The sequence below is a fragment of the Aedes albopictus genome, chromosome 2, assembly GCF_035046485.1.
Source record: "Aedes albopictus strain Foshan chromosome 2, AalbF5, whole genome shotgun sequence".
In the NCBI taxonomy this organism is placed as follows: Eukaryota; Metazoa; Arthropoda; class Insecta; order Diptera; family Culicidae; genus Aedes; species Aedes albopictus.
In genome coordinates this window covers 47,014,030-47,030,368 of record NC_085137.1, presented here as the reverse complement: position 1 = coordinate 47,030,368, position 16,339 = coordinate 47,014,030, and the positions used below count along the sequence as shown (strand labels likewise).

The window sequence follows — 16,339 nt, the reverse complement described above, 5'->3', positions numbered from 1 at the left end:
CATTGCATACTTTAAGGCGTTTATCGGTTTCTGTCCCAATTCACAAAATTAATTCCAATTTGTAAAAACACGTTTCACTAAGAAATTAAAGGTCAGGTTTAGATTTCACTTTGATTGATCTACCGAGAATAAACAGCTATTTATTGAAAAAGTAGCCAAAAGGCAGCTGCAGAACATATCGCCAAACATAGCACCAGGGAACACTTTTTTCCGGTGTAAGATCAGGTTCAAGCATGGACTTCCGATTTGACAATCTACCCTTGCATGAAGTAAAACTCTTCTCATCGATCATAGTGAAAACCACTTATTTTCTTATTTTTATACTTTACAGGTCCTGAGTATCAGCCGATTAAAAATAAAAAGTTTGTCCTGGAGCTTTGAGGATTAAACAAAGGAATTGGAACGCAATAAAACTCTTTAAAAAAATAGCTTTTTCGATTAGGATATAGAAAATAGCAATATTTTATTCACTAAACAACTTAATGTGCAAAAAAATCGTCGGAGAATTCCCAGAAGAATTCTGCAAGGACCTTCTTGAGAAGTCCCGGAGGAACTCCTGAAGGTATTCCCGGATGATTTCCTGAAGGCAGCCCTGCAGGAATTCCCGAAGATAGTCTCGATAAAATTCTCGAGGGATCACCTTAATGAATTCCTAGATGAGTTCCTGAGGAACTCTTGAATAAATTCTTGGAAGAATTCCTTAAAGAAGTCCCTGTGTTACTCCTGGAGAAATTCCTGTAAGAACAATTGGAGAAATTTTCAAAAGAACACCAGGAAAGATTCCCAAAAGAATTCATTGAGGAATTATCGAAGCAACTCCTAGTTGAACTACCGATAAAACTCTTGGAGGAAGTTCTGCAAACATTTTCGGAGAAACTCCTGAAAGAATTACCGAAGAAAATTGTTGAGGAACTCTCAAAGAAAATCCTAGAGTAGTTCTCCAAGAAACTTATAGAAGAATTCCACAAGAAACTCCTTAGGTAATTCCTCAAGGCACTCCTGGAGGACATCTTGAAGGAGCTTCTTGACGAATTCTCGAAGGGACTCTATATGAATTTCCGGATAAAATTGTTAAGGAACTTTTGCAGGCATATCCTGATAAATTCCTTAAAAACCACCAAGAATAATTTATGGAGAAATTTTCGACAGAACTGAAGAAAGAGTTGTCGAAGATAATCTAGGAGAAATTCCCGGAAGAATTCTGACAAATCCACGAAATTCACGAATTTACAAAGGTACACCAGGAGGAAGTTTTGTAGAAATTCCAGATGCAAGTCTTGAGATAATTTTTCAAAGATTTTCTTGAAAACCTCCAGATGAATGCCCGAAAGAATGCCAGAAAAAAAAAACATATTGCCAGAGTCTTGGAAGTACATAATCGCTATTAAAAAGTTCTGTTTTTGAAATCTCAGATGGAATTGTTCGAAGATGCCTTAAATGAATTTCTGGCGGAATATCAACTATGGGAATCCCTGGGAGAGTCCCTGTTGGAGGAATCCCGAAACCACCTTAAATAAATTTTCAGTGGGATATAAGATAGGATTCTTGCTAGGACAGGAATATTTCGACACAAGACAACTCAAAGCGAATCCATAGAGGGCTCCTAAAAGAAATCCGTCAATGAATCCTAGAGTGAATTTCTGCTGGAAGAATGCGAAATTCCTGTCAGAGAAATCTCAGTACCTGCTGGAGGTTCCTGAACAGTATCATAAAAAGATCTCCTGGAGGCATGCTAAAAGTCATTAGTATGATTATTTGAAAATCAATTCGTCGGGTTCGAAAATGCTGAACAAATTCCGAGAAAGTGACAAGAAACATATTTAACCCTAAAAGGGATACCTGGGGTCCATTTGGACCCCAGGCGCCTTTCAGAGCTCGTCTTTGATGGAACACACTCAGCGAGGTGACGAAACTGAGGCCATGAAGGTATCCCTTTTAGGGTTAAACACACAGAACATTTTGTTCTCACCGGTTTGCACTTTTAAAACTCAATCGTATACTTATGAACTTTTCCATTTAAAGAAACATGTACCGCCCAACACTAGCATCGATGCTGGAATTAAGTAGTAGTAATTTTAAGTTAAATAGCGGAAAATTACCAGCTTTTTTTTAAACTAACATTCCTTCCCTCTCCCGATGACCGTAAGCACGTAACCGGCGCCGTTATTGACTTTTTAAATGTTGCTTTCTCGAGAACATTGAGAATGGTAAGCTGCTCATAAGCACCATTCATATTTATTGATTCTTTGTGCATTACTTCAATTGATCTCACTATTCACGGAGTAGCAATCACGATGTATACAGTTGTCATTACTTTGCTTTGCTGTTCACGTTGCATTTTTACCTGGACATTGTTCCATCGCTGGGAATTAATAGCCTGATGAGAAAGCTTGCACTAGATATTGGCGTATTTTCAATGTCGCTAGGCCAGTTATTCCAGTACAATACCAAATTGTTGAGCAAGGCTTCATATTTATTCTTGTACTGCAACAATACTGGAATAGTTTGGTGTTGCATAGATTTGGATTGTATTGAACCATCTGTGGGCTACCTAACCATTCCTTTCAATAAATAAATTGCAGTATGTTGCTGGACAAATTGTTAACTGGACACTATCGACTCAGCTAGCTATCATATGATAACTATTCAGTATGCGTGCTGATTGAGTTGTATGTGATAGATTTTACTTTTATTGAACACAATTGAAATCAGTCCGTTTAGGATGGTCTTACGAATGAGTGAGTCTTACCTTCGGAACGTGAAACCTAACGACCCTAGCCGCTACGTTTTTCTGAACCCTACGGAAGGTGTGATGATCTACCACGAATCCAATTACATTGCTGCTTCCGTTTCAATGGACATTGACGTGAGTTTTACTTCACAGCTTGTGAGACAGGTATGAAGGCTATGTACCTCCTACTCTTCAATTCAAGATTTATTGTGTGATGGTGTTCAACTGCGTAGGTTGTTTGCGGTTTCATTGTGTTTATGCATTCGCATTACCGCCGATGCCTGTCGTTCAAATGAAAGAAAAATAACCGACTTGCAATACAAAGTACGACTTTGTATTGCTTTTGATGTGGCAATCGATTGGCATTTAAAAAAAAAAGTATGTGTTAATAGGTCTTGATTGGCGGGCACACAGCTAGGTGAACTGCTTACTGACTGTTGAGAAAGCACACAACATGACTTGCAATTAATTAATTTCATTTGGTATCTCATACAGTCAAACAAAATGTTCGAATGCTAAATGGAAGATCTCCATGATCATTAGCATCTATAACTCCATTCAAATAACGATCATTTACTTTGCCAAAATGTTCACGTTAATTTAGTTTAAAGAACCCATTTGAACTCGAAATATTTAACCGGATTTTAGAATAAATTCATTGCCAGTTCTTTTAATGTTTCTGATAATATTTAACCTAATTATAAAACAAAAATACTCACTGGAATGCAGTCCGGCCAGGGAGGCTGCCTGCGAGGCGGCCACGGCCATCGTGTTCGGGTGCGAATGGGACATCTGGTACCGATCCGTCCCACCGCCCGAAGCGGCCGCCGCCGCTGCCGCCGCATTCGGCATCAGACCTCCGAGGCCTCCGGGCATGGCGAACTGGGAACCGAACAGGGGATTCGATGCTGCTGCTGCGGCCATCGCCGAGGGATCACGACCCCAGTACGCTGAAAGGAGAAAGAGAGACAAGGGAAAAAAGTTGAATCATACTGTGTGTATTTGAAAAAAAAAAACTACGATACACTAACGAGTTACTGGTGAGTGAGAGAGCCCGAGCAGAAAGGAATGACTTACAAATATTATGCAAAGAACAACCTGTGCACTTATACCTAAAATTGTTATCATAATATTGTTCTACAAAATGTTATGAGAGCAACACAACAAAAATTTGAGGTATTTGAGCAGAGTTTGATATTGTTGTGATATTTGCTGATTCAGCAGTGAAATAAATGAAGAACATGTTCTTCTACTACATCATGAAGACATCGAACAAATTCACAATTTAATAACAAAACATATTTTTACTTTGTTATTCAATACCGTATGAATAACAAATACAGCACTCTAAATGTTGGGTATGCATTCATTATTGAAATAACTTTACTTGTTATTTTCATACAAAAACATGGTATTCGTTTTTTGTTATTTTGCCTCTTATGTCCACCTAATGAAGGACATATCGAGGTATGATAGTATTTAAGATCAATATCTTGATATGTTATTCAGTTGTTGTACTTTTCTGCTCGGGAGCAGTATTGAATTGTTTGACTTCACCGTGTAAGCGTCGCTACTTGCATACAGATGGATTGATTTGAAATACATGGTCGGGCAGTAATGGTAGCCGTAAATACTAGATAACTAAACGATCTAACGTCAGTCGATTGGTCGGATGGAATTAACACAATCAGATGGAGCTATGGGTAAATTGAGTGATGCAATCGAGTGCCTAATGATTGTCGTTGGCTATTGTTGTCACACGCAACTGAAAATGGGGAAATCGTGAGTCAGCGAACGGTGATGATGCTGATGTACCGAGGTCACAGATGTGATTTTTCAGTTTGATGGTAGGTATGTGAAGTGCAACGAGAGCTAGTTCAAGCATTTCAATTACCGTCGTTGGGGATGGCAACGAATCAAAAATGCATATTTTTGTAATGGTTATGGTTGTTCAACAGCTCTTGTTTCTTAAATTTAAAAAAGTACTTCAATGTGTTTCTGTGTAATGCATACAAAAAAAAAGAAACATATGTGGAGTTCATCAATCTCCCTTCAAACTATAAACAGGCATGGGATTATTCTTGTAAGAGTTACAAAGATTTAAACAATCGGATTAGTCGACGCACCAAAATCCGAATTTCCAACTCGAACGTGAAATCTGTGCTGTTGTGCGCCAGTGAAACTTGGTGTTATCAGTGGAGAACACTCAACGGCTGCAGGTCTTCATCAATAGATACCCGCGGTATATAATTCGTGCATGGTGGCCTCACAATTGGATCTTCAACTCCATCGTCGATGTCATCAAAAGCCGATAGCAATAGAAATTCGGGAGCGGAAGTGGAGGTGCGTCGGCCACACTCTACGCAGGGGCAGAAACGAAATCTGCAAGCAAGCGTTAGATTGGACAGGACATCGCAGCAGAGGCAGCCCCGGAGGCTCATGGCGGCGGAGCCTCAACAACGAAATAAAGGAAATGGACACAAATTTGGCCTGGTTAGGTCATACGATGGCGGGTAATCACCCAGGATGGAGATCTTACAATTCAGCCGTCTGCACCGCTATGGGTACTCAAGACTGAAACAGCACAAACAGCACACATTCATTATTGACTTGAAAAGAACTAGCAACTCACTTAAAACTCATGAATAAAAATGATTTAAAAAATGTTGTATTCACTTGTTGCTATCTTAGTTTAGAAGCATAAACTATCAAAAAACAGTGTATGGAGGACTTTTACCTTGTAATTTTATCTGAAAGTTTGCAAATTACGGATGGGTCGCACAAGCACATCAAACCCGTGAGAGGTGTGAAGGCAACTCTCCACGCGGAGAATGTAAATAACATTCACTGTGGAGCGGGCCCGGTGTGATAGTTAAAGCACGTGACTATCACGCTTAGGACCTGGAGGAATCGAATCCTACTCCCGACAAACTTGCCAAATGTGAGTTCTTCCTTTGGAAGAGAAATACAGCTTGGGTCTCCCGAGATGAGCTAGCCTCGGGCTAAAAATCTCTTTAAGGTTCAAGCATCCGTCATTATTTTGCGGAAAATAAAAAGCAGCTTTCTCGCTGTCAATCAAAACATCGACAATGAAAATATACATATTCATTCACTGCATTCTATATCTCTAGTGGAGTACAGTGAATATATTTTCAAAGCAAAGACTTTTGTTTGATGATGACGATGATTTCAAAGACGAATTGCTCAGCGTTGATACAAATAAAAAAAATCACTCCATGCAGAGTTGCGTTTAATGCCTACCATAGATTGAATTATTACCCCTACGATAATATATCGTTTGACATAGTTCCAGATAAATCTGATTAAAAAAGTCTTCCAAATATTGTATTTCGATAAAATGTTTCTATAGCGTGTTAACAGGAATGTAATGTAATGTTTCTGAATGTAATTTCTTGTTATTGAATGTTCTCATCCGTGACTATAAATGTATGAAAACTAATCCATTCTCAACATTTCCCGGGCAGAAGATAATAACAAAGGAAGATCTAATTTTGCCATAAAAAAATAGCTGATTTGCAAAATTTATAATTGGTTGATTGGGAATTAGAGCTAAAAGAACAAAAATTTATACTGCATTCGTACCTGATAATGACTCAATAATAACTAGTTTTATCAGTACAACAACAAACCAAGGATAAATTATTTTAAATGTAGAATAACTGATTCCGTTATTTTCAAATAATTTCCAGCTTAAAAATTATCAGAACTACATTTCGAGGTTTTTGTACGAGATTTTTCCCCGTAAATCGATTATTCTATAATTTGATGGGCCCTGGATATCGAGTTTGATGAGTTGACTGCATTTACAGCACAGAATCACAGAATGAGATATTCTCAGGAGTCTCTGAACAAACATCTGGGTTTCTTAAAAAATGCCTTCAGTGATTGTTTCGAAAATCTTTGCAAGGATTATTTCGGAAAACCTTCCAGGGATATTGGATTTTTAAGCCAATAATTGTGAAAACTCCGTTTATATTCCCAGATAACCTTTTTTTTATGGGTTTTCAGTTGGAGCGGCGTGACAGCTTGATTGTCAAGGCTGAACCCGTTATTCAAATTTCATCTCTACCGAGACCAATGTTTAGACGGAATAGGCTATGTTGCCCAATTTAACACTAATTTTTACATTGTGCCTAAGTAGTTTTAAACAAAATTTTGCATTTTTCCTCCCGTAGATGTATTAGTCATGTCTGTCTACCCTCAGTCATGTGAAGTATATGAAGCTATCAGAATAAATCTTTACCCGCGAAACCTGAAGCACCAGGAATGTTTATATCCTTGCTATTACTTCTTGGAAATAACATAACACAAAATGCTGTCAATGTTGACAACTGTGCCTATGCAAGAAATATTATGTAAAATGTATAGTTGAATTAATTATGGTCAAATACCAATTGAAGACAACAACCTTTACTGCGATAACACCTATGTTGGTAGCCACCTACAGCACTGGCGCCATCCCCAATGATAGACACTAGTTTTGAACATGGCATGCACGGGCTTCCAATGATACGAGAAACGAAAACGACCTAACTAATAAAACAGAGCCAATCCGTTCATTTGTCCTATCGGTCCTACCTAGATAAACCAAGTAATTTTCTCCCTGTAATCTAGAAATGTCAGCCTAGTCATACACAAGTAACGTCCTTCAGCTTAGAAACAATCAGTTTTTGTCCAAAATGTCACGTCTAACGCATTGACGTCAATAAAGTGTTAAAGTATGGTCCACAGCACGAACTTGGGCCGGCCCGCTCACTCCCAAAGATAATTTGGCGTTTGAGCGGTTCGTCACCGCTCAAACATCAAACCATGTGTGAAAGCAAGCAGGCCAGTAGTATCGTGCAGTAATCCATTGTTCGCACGTTAGCTTCGAATCTATCAGCACTATTATGTGCTGCAACTTTCCTTCCTACTATTCGGTTGATTTTACCAGATTTATATAAAGAGAATATTACTGGATATCATTGTAATATTAAAAAAAAAACAAATTTGTTTTGATAAAATTATTGATTTAAATGTATTTAAATATTGTAGTTTACTCAAATTGTTGTAAATTTAGTAGTAAATCAAAATCAACCAAAAAAACGTGGGAAAGAAAGCCCAAACAGCATTTTCAAGTCTACTGGCAATAAAAAGTTTTCAAAACCTGTTACAAAACCTATAATATTTCTAGTAGGATTTGTAACGATCCTCAAAACCTTCTCAAATCCAACCAACTTGGAACTATTGCTTGGGTATAGAATCTATTGAGCCCCGGCTGTTCCTCCATGTTTATCGAGCATGTCTGATGAATATGCAAAAACATATGATCAGCCATACTCCATCTGCAGCAGCCGGTTCGTGATGAACCGTTGGAGGCGCATTAAAGTGTTAAAAAGGTGATGATTCACTAAAGAATACTACATTACAATAACCTTCACTTTAATACCGTCAAACCCTGCGAACTTGGCCAGGGGATATTCCCAGATAACTTTCCGATATCGTTTCTAGAGAAATCCTCTATGAAATCCTAGAAGTAAATTTTCCTGGCTTTATTGGGAAAAGTCTCCAAGGGATTCTCTATGAAATCCCTGGATGAATTGTCAAAAGAATCCTGAGAGTTGTTCCAACGGTAGTGATAAATTCCCCAAGGAATCACTGGAGAAATCTCCCAAATAAATTCATGAAAAATACTTGTTCAAAATATTTGGAGAAGCTCTCAACGTATTCTCAATGTAATCTCCAACGATCATCTCGAGAAATTTCCCACGGAATCCTCAAAGTTGGAATCCTGTATGAATTTCCCAAAGAATTCTTGTATAATATGCTCAAAGAAATTCTTAAAAAATCCAAGAGATTTTCGTTGGAATAAATTGCTCATGAAATTCGTGGATGAATTCCTGAAGGAATTTCTAAAAGAATTCTCCAACAAAGCACTTATGAACTCAGGGAAAATTCTAAGGAGGATTCCCTATAGAATTTTAGACAATTTGCGATAAAATTTTTGAAGAAATGTTCCGTTATTATATGGATCATGAAGGAAATCTTAAAAGACTGCCTGAAAGAATCCCTCAAGGAGTCTTTGGTAATATACCCCAATAAAACCTGACAAAGCTCTACAAGGAATTCCAACCTTTTTCGGGTTAAAATGCACAGAATGAAACAAAGACGACCTGCTGGAGCACCTTAATGAAATCCTCGAGAAATCTTTGGAGGAGTTCTGCTATGAATTTCTTGAGAAATATCCCAAAGAATCCCAAAAGGGTTTTTTTCCAATCCAAGAGAGAATTCTCTAGAGATTCCAGGAAAGTATCTCTAAAAATGCTTCAACAAATGTTTGAAATTTTTGTTGGAGAACTGTCAAATTTGACGAATATGCAAAGGGAATTCTGATGAAACAATTGCATGAATTCCATAAGAAATTATCCAGATAAATTCCTCAAAGTATCCCTTTAGAAATGTCTAATGATTTTCTAGATGTATTAACAAAAAAAATGCCTACATAAATACCCAAAAGCGATCTCTGGAGGTATTTCAAAACGAATCCCCATAAAAAGGCAAACAAGAAATCGCTGTAAAAAAAACAAAAATAGTATGTCGGTGAAATAGCTGGAGAAATTTGCAAAAGAATCCAAGTATGAATTTCTAATGAAAAATTGTTATCGTGCGATCACCATATTATAGACAGCTCCATATTTTGAACAGTCGGTAAATCCAAAGTACCGGGCCCTTATGGTTCTTATAGTATACATAAATAAGTAGGAACACCGCGACCACTAACAAAAATATGTCAGAATCATGGACTGGAAGTCATTATTAGATTTATCTTTTTTAATATATATATTGCTAGCAGTGTACGCAAAATATGCCACCGCAAGCGAAAAATAGGCAACAAAGAAGGCACGGCAACAACGCTTTGTTTTTTCGTTAGCAGATAATGACAAAATCGCTCCCGAGTTTGTTCACAACAAAAACGGTAGGAATATTTGTCTCGTTCTATTCACATCGCGATTTTCGCATTGTTTTACAACTGAAACTCGACTCTGAGGTTTGCAAGAGTCTTAATTCGTCCTAATGCTTATGAATTCGATGATGTGGGTCGAAAATTTCAGCAGAAAATCCGGAATATTGGCACACGCACGGCAAGCGATGTTTGTTTTATTGCTCTTATCGCCTGACATGCGTTTGTTGCGAAGCGCCTTTGTTATCAACATGCACCGCCTAGGACAAAGCGTTTGTTTTTCGGCGTGATCCATTTTTCATTCTCTGATTGCTAGTGAACAAACCAATTTGATGATATTGTAAAGCAGTATCCAAAGAAATCAGAACTACCATTCATTTAAACCTTTATTGAGAGTTTCTCTTAACTGTTCAGAATATGAGTACCGCAAGGTACTCAAAAAATACCCCAGAGACCCATAGAGAAAATCTCCCAAGAATCTCAAGAGAAATCCGGTGAAGTTTCTGGAAAAAAATCCTGATGGAATTTCTAGATGAATTCCCCCGTAAAGGAGCAATTAATCACATAATTCCTGGAAGAATAATTCAAGAAATTCCGCAAATAATCATTGAAGGAATTAAAAAAAAAACTCTTGACATGATTTCTCAACTAATTCAAGGAGAAATACCTGGAAAAAATGGTAATAAAACCCCTAGTGAAATTTCTGCAGAAATTGCTTAATTTCTTAAGAATTCCAATGATTCCCTTGAGGAGTTCTCCAAAGTATCCCCAAGTAATTGTTGGAAATCTCTGATGTAATTTCGCAAAAAGGATACTTTGCAGGAATCCTTCAAAGAAACTGTTGACAAACTTTCGATGGACTGAATCTTTGGAGAATTTTCTCATGATATGCAGAAAAGATCTACGACAGAACGCCTGGAATAAATTTCAGAAAGAGTTTTTAGAAGAATTCACATGAGAATTCTTCCTTAATGTATCACTACAGAAATTCCAGAAATTCGCCAACAAGTCTCTCAATAATAGTTGTTTATGCAACGAGTTACCAAATGATGATTTTTACAGCACGAGTTGTACACTTATCCAACGAGGCTTGCTGAAATATAGGGCCCGGATAGCCACGACTGTAAAGGCGTGGGTATTCAGCAGTGGCATCATTGTAAACAATCAGTAGATGGGCTTTTGAAGAGCAATATGCGATGAATTGTTTCAAATTATCCGTAGGGGTGGGTCATTACACTGCAAACAAATCAAACAAAAGATTTGCTTTTTGTTTAAGTTTTCAACAGATAGATACATAGACCATTTCAGTTGACAGGTCTGTGTATGCTACTGTTTACAACTGTCGAAAAAGACGTAAACGCTGAACTGTCATTTTCATAGGAGAACTGTCGAAGGCCCCCAAAATCAGCTGATTTTAAACGTCTTCTCTTCTGATTAGGCCTATTGTATTTAAATCAAATATGTAGTTAGTTCTGAGACGAGTGTAGCGACGATTACGCTGTTGACAAGCATAATCCTCGAGGCATGACATCCAAGTTTTCCATGTCGTTTTCATAAAAAGTAACAAACGCCACGCTCACATGGATTCCATCCTTGTCGAGCCTCGAGATTGAAAATTAAGAAGGACAGTTGATTATGTGTTAAAAACACAAGGTCATCTGCACTATTACTCGGACTAGCCCAGTAGGAGTGTATTTAGTGGAGCGCATCCTGGTACCCAACAGACTCCGTTTCCGGCTGACTATTTTACAGGTACCTCCCTAACCATTTACTCCTAGGCACGGTATGCATATACACGCATCACAAGAGATCAACTATTGAATTGACTCTTGCCCCCGGAACAAGCTATCTTGGGCATATCGCATAGATAACAGTAGAGTTTGTCTGACAACGATGCAAAGTGATAAAACGTGTGCATAAATTGTAAGTAATCCAATTATTGAAACATCAACAGATAACCTGTGCGTGTGCACGACCATCGTGGATCGTGGAAGCATGATTCATAAAGATAAGATAAGAAATGATTGAGTGTTTGTTTACCAACTTCAAGAAAGGAATTATTAGCGCCATCAATGCAAAGCAATAGAACAGTTATTGAGTAGCCGTTCACTGATCATCAGCGGATTACTTACCGAACAACGATGCAGCATCTAACAGTGAGGCAGGATCCGGAACACCGGCTGCGCCTCCCAAGCCGGCTCCGGATTGCCCACCTTTCTTGTCGCCACCCTTCTTGTCACCATCCTTGTCCATTTTCCCTATCTTGACGCCGGTGTGTGTGCGCGCCGACGACGACGAACACGACAACAAGAACTGCGACTACAACAACACACTATCTAAAAGACCGGATCTTCCTCCTCTCCAGAGGACTGAGAACCGGGAGAGCGCACAACCAGATTTTGCGCGATTCTTCCCTTCTGACTGGACTACTGCTGTAGCACTTCTGGTATTCTGTGATTACACGTGATTTCTTCTGCTACTGCTGCCGTCTCCTTACATCACTTTTCTGGATACATTTCTCGGGCTGTTTTTTTCTGCTTATATTTGCCGCCCCTGGTGCGACTTCCCAATCTTCGTACACTTCTGCCCAGCTGGGTTCAGCTTCACATACACATACATACAATCAGCGCACAGACACAGGCTGATCTGCGGAGCCTCGCTCCGAAACCAGATCTACACGATTTTACCTCCAACACCACTTCCACTCGCTGCGCTGTTGGACGCGTATAGCACTTCTTCGCACCACTCCGAGTAACGATATCGATTATTTGAATTATTCTTTAGCACTCTGTACAGGTATTGAGGGAGATAATGGACTTATTTGATACATTTCATCTCTCCCATCATCATCATCATATATTTACAGGAACGTCGAACGCAGATGTTCGCTCGTACCAGCACTAATTTTTAATAATTCTTCTTGCCGCTCACTTCTCTGCTCCTCACTTTATGATTGCTCCTTCTTCTTTCTATTCCACGAGTTGCTTCTCACTGAAATTAACGTAAATCAAAAATACACATCATGAGCCGAACGCTAATCAAACTAATCAATCATTTCCCCTTTTCATCTTCTACCCCCACCCTTCACTTGTATAAGAACATTTTAAATCCTTCGAAAGTCGCACACTCTTCTAGACACCCCAAATTTCGCGTCATATCCTTCCGAAGGGACCGATATCACTGAAAAATGCCGAGAAATCCGAACGAAAAAAATCTTCTGGATAAAAACTCATCCAACCGAAAACTGCCTCACTGATGGTGTACCCATCTTCCAAGTACTACTCAAAACGACGTCAACCGGCGGTGCGATGATGATGGTCTGCTGCGCGTTCGTTGGCCGGCCGACTGCGGACTGCCGGGCTGGGGTTGGGCCGATTTCTTCTTGCTTCTTTTTATTTTTGCGACCCACCACCACCGTCGCCGTGCCGTCACACACAGAGTTCACTCTGAAACTCATCGAATCGTCCCAATCCCATCCACACGCTCTGTATCTTGCTCGCCGCCGTTCACGTTCCTCCGCACCGCATCAAAGTCGACTCAAGCCAGAGTCAGAGCCAGAGCCAGCCCCGTGTGTCTTGCTATGATGAGCAAAGTTAAAAAAAAAACTCGTTTCACTTCTTCCCGCCACGCCACCCCCACTGGCCGTTTCATCGAACTCCGGGTTGTGCCGAACCTGCCTGCGCTATTCTTCTTGTTCGGTCGACCTTTTCTTCATTAAAACAAAACTCCGCAAACGCGCCCGTTCCTCCAGCAACAACAACGCGGCAAGACGGGAAGACGAAACTGTAGCTATAGGTAATACGAAACGGAAATATGTCTTCCGAAGAAGACAACCGCCGCGGCGTGTTAAGTTTAAGCAAAACGATTAGGCTAAAAATTAAGGGAAATTGTGAGCGAAATAACGCGAACAAGTCGTGCGGGTGCCATTGGGCCAGTGATACTGGGCTGAGTTTGCTGATGTGGATAATCTGCAACACTGACATGAGGCGTATGCATGGCTGGCATTTGTAGATGGCTTATCGCTTTAATCGCATACACATGAGTTATGTAGTTAATGTGCCATGTCGGTATCTTTCCGATGATGCATGTTGCAATTAATATTCTTCCAATTGGTCATGATTGCGTCACATTTGAATTCCTGAAAGAAGATAAGAGAGATGAAGAGAATTAGTGATGAGTTATCAATGAAAGGAAGGCTCTGTAAACCGGTGATCAAGAACTGAGGAATCGACATTAGATTAGAAGTTTATTTTCATCAGGGAATGAAATTATCAGTAAATTGAGCCGAGCAACCGAACAATTCAACGATTCTTTTTCCAGCGAGAAATGCTTATCGTTCGCTGCTGTTGTCAACGACCAAAGATAGCCGAAAACTGAAAATCGCTCTTGCCATTTTCGGTATCCAACTTTATCACCTTGCCGGTTATCGCGATAATTATCAGGAGGCAAATAACAAAAATTGTGCCGCCAATGGGATTCGAACCTAGACCTTCCAACAAAAATGTTTCTTAGCGCGCACCATAACCACGCGACCACACAAGCTGCTCTAAAGGAGGAGGAAATTTGATTCATAAAAGCTACCTTTGGTGGCGACGGTCAGACGGAAAGGCGAACAAAGCGTAGAGAGCAAACCAGCCGGCTTTTCATTGCTGGTGATAATCCGTTTTCGGCGCTGCGGAACGAGCGAGAACACATTCTCGGAAGAAAACCGGGTCTGAGTTTATCGCACGTCTTTTTTCGCCGATAATGCGTGTGAGAGAGTTTTCTATGATCGCGATCGTGATCGATAATTTCATTCCCTGATTTTCATTCGCAAATGTACCCAGCCATGCTTAAGAATTTCTTAAGTTTCGGAAATGTATTTTTGGACCATTTCAATTCTACCAGAAGTTCCTTCGAAAATTCTGTCGGGAACTCTTCGCAATTCTTCCAGGAATTTCTTCAACAATAACTCCAAGAGTTCTCTCGACAATTATATCAGTAATCGCCGCTTTAAGTTTTTTTTATCTTCGAAATATTGTCAATAATACCGCCAGATTTAGTTTCTTCGATTATTATTTCAGCCGAGTAGAAGTTTTATTTATAGACTGTTTCAGAAATTATAAATACACTAACGATCAACTGCCATTTCAATTTGAGCACAATATCCAAAAAAGTTTCTTCTAGCTCTTATAGTAAACATGCTAACGAAGCAAATAATACCAATTTTGTTGATGTTTCTGGTAAAAGTTAAAAAATAGTGCTCTGTAAACTAAATGATTAAAATTTGAAGTTGCACAAAGTGGTAAAAAAATGTAGCATAGTAGAAAAGAAAAAAATCTCACAGATAAAATATTTAATTTCCAAACACAATAAAAATGGCTGTATCGATAATAAAAGATATTTCTCGGTTGGTAAGAGTAATTTTTACTGGAATATTTGATCAAGAATCACCATTACGGGCCTTCTCAATACACATTTTTTTGTTTCAAATTTATCAACAACACCAGTAGCAACAAACGTTAAGCAAACGAATGTCTTAATAACTGCTTACTGCATTCGTTTTAATGGTATGACAAGCTTTGCTATCTGAAGGATCGAATGAGCTGAAAAAATAAGTTTGTTTAGATTAAATGCGTTCAGGAAAGCTAAGAAACTGTGTGGTAGTTCTTATGTTCCGTAGAAAACCTTAAAAAATAAGAAACTTGATCTCAGAAAAAATGTTGTGGGAATGCCTTTATCGATTTTTCCCGAATTTTGATCAAGGCATTACTAAGACAACCTGTTGAGAAAGGGAATGTGATAAAAGTTTAGATAATTTTTGGTATTTAGTGATGAATAATGTTGAAATCATTAAAAAACACCTTTGTACAAATGCAAATTTGAAAAATTAAGTTATTTGTTAGAGAACTCGACTGTTCTTTAAAATATCAAGATAATTGAAAGGAAATATAAAAATATGGAGTACAATATTCTATACTCTGAAACAAGTTGGTTGAAATCATTAGAACAGTTCATTTAATTGAATAAACAAAGTGTATTTATAATTTCTGAAACAGTCTATAACTCTAGAGATTTACTTAACTAGACTTTTCAAATACTGGAGAATGGAATTTGCGAAAAAGTTACTCGTCCTCTCGGTGGGACTCGAACTCACTCAGGAATTCCTACGGAGTTCCCTTCAGAAATTCTTCCGGGGATTCCACTAGGAATTCCTCTAATATTTTTTCCAGGTTTTTCTTCGGGAATTCTTCCGGGGGATCCTCCAGGAATCTTCCAACAATTCTGCCAGATTTTTTTTTATCTGTATTAACGAGATTTTTAGCCCTAGGCTAGTTCATCCCGGGACCCACGCTTTACTTCCATTCCGAAGGAAGAACCCACATTTTTTGTGGATTTGTCGGGAGTGGGATTCGATCCCAGGTCCTCGGCGTGATAGCCAAGTGTTCTAACCATCACACCCGGTCCGCTCCACTTTCTGCCAGAAATGCTCCGGAGATTACTCCAAGAATCCCTCCAAGAATACTCTAACAATTTCTGCAGGATTTGCTCCGGGGTTCTACTAAGAATTCCTTCAGGAATCTTCCTTTGAAGATTCCTCCAGGAAGTGTTCCGGGGATTTCTTCAGGGATTCCTCTGGGGATTCCTTCAGGAATTTCTTCGGAGAT

General features: G+C 39.0%; 1 protein-coding gene across 14 annotated transcripts in view; it reads right to left on the bottom strand.

Annotated features, from left to right (window-relative positions):
• Positions 1-16,339, bottom strand: part of LOC109421509 (uncharacterized) — a 486,639-nt gene that overhangs the window by 325,389 nt on the left and 144,911 nt on the right. For 10 of the 14 annotated variants that reach the window (XM_029870934.2, XM_029870930.2, XM_029870929.2 and 7 more), the window contains 2 exons: positions 11,825-12,683; positions 3,451-3,681 (listed from right to left, as the gene is read on the bottom strand). In XM_029870934.2, the coding sequence (XP_029726794.1) occupies positions 3,451-3,681; positions 11,825-11,945 (352 nt within the window). In that variant the 5' untranslated portion in view covers positions 11,946-12,683. Of the gene's footprint in view, positions 1-3,450; positions 3,682-11,824; positions 12,684-12,930; positions 13,831-16,339 lie in introns of those variants that run through there. The other 4 variants (XM_062849628.1, XM_029870936.2, XM_029870933.2 and 1 more) reach the window with 2 other exon arrangements.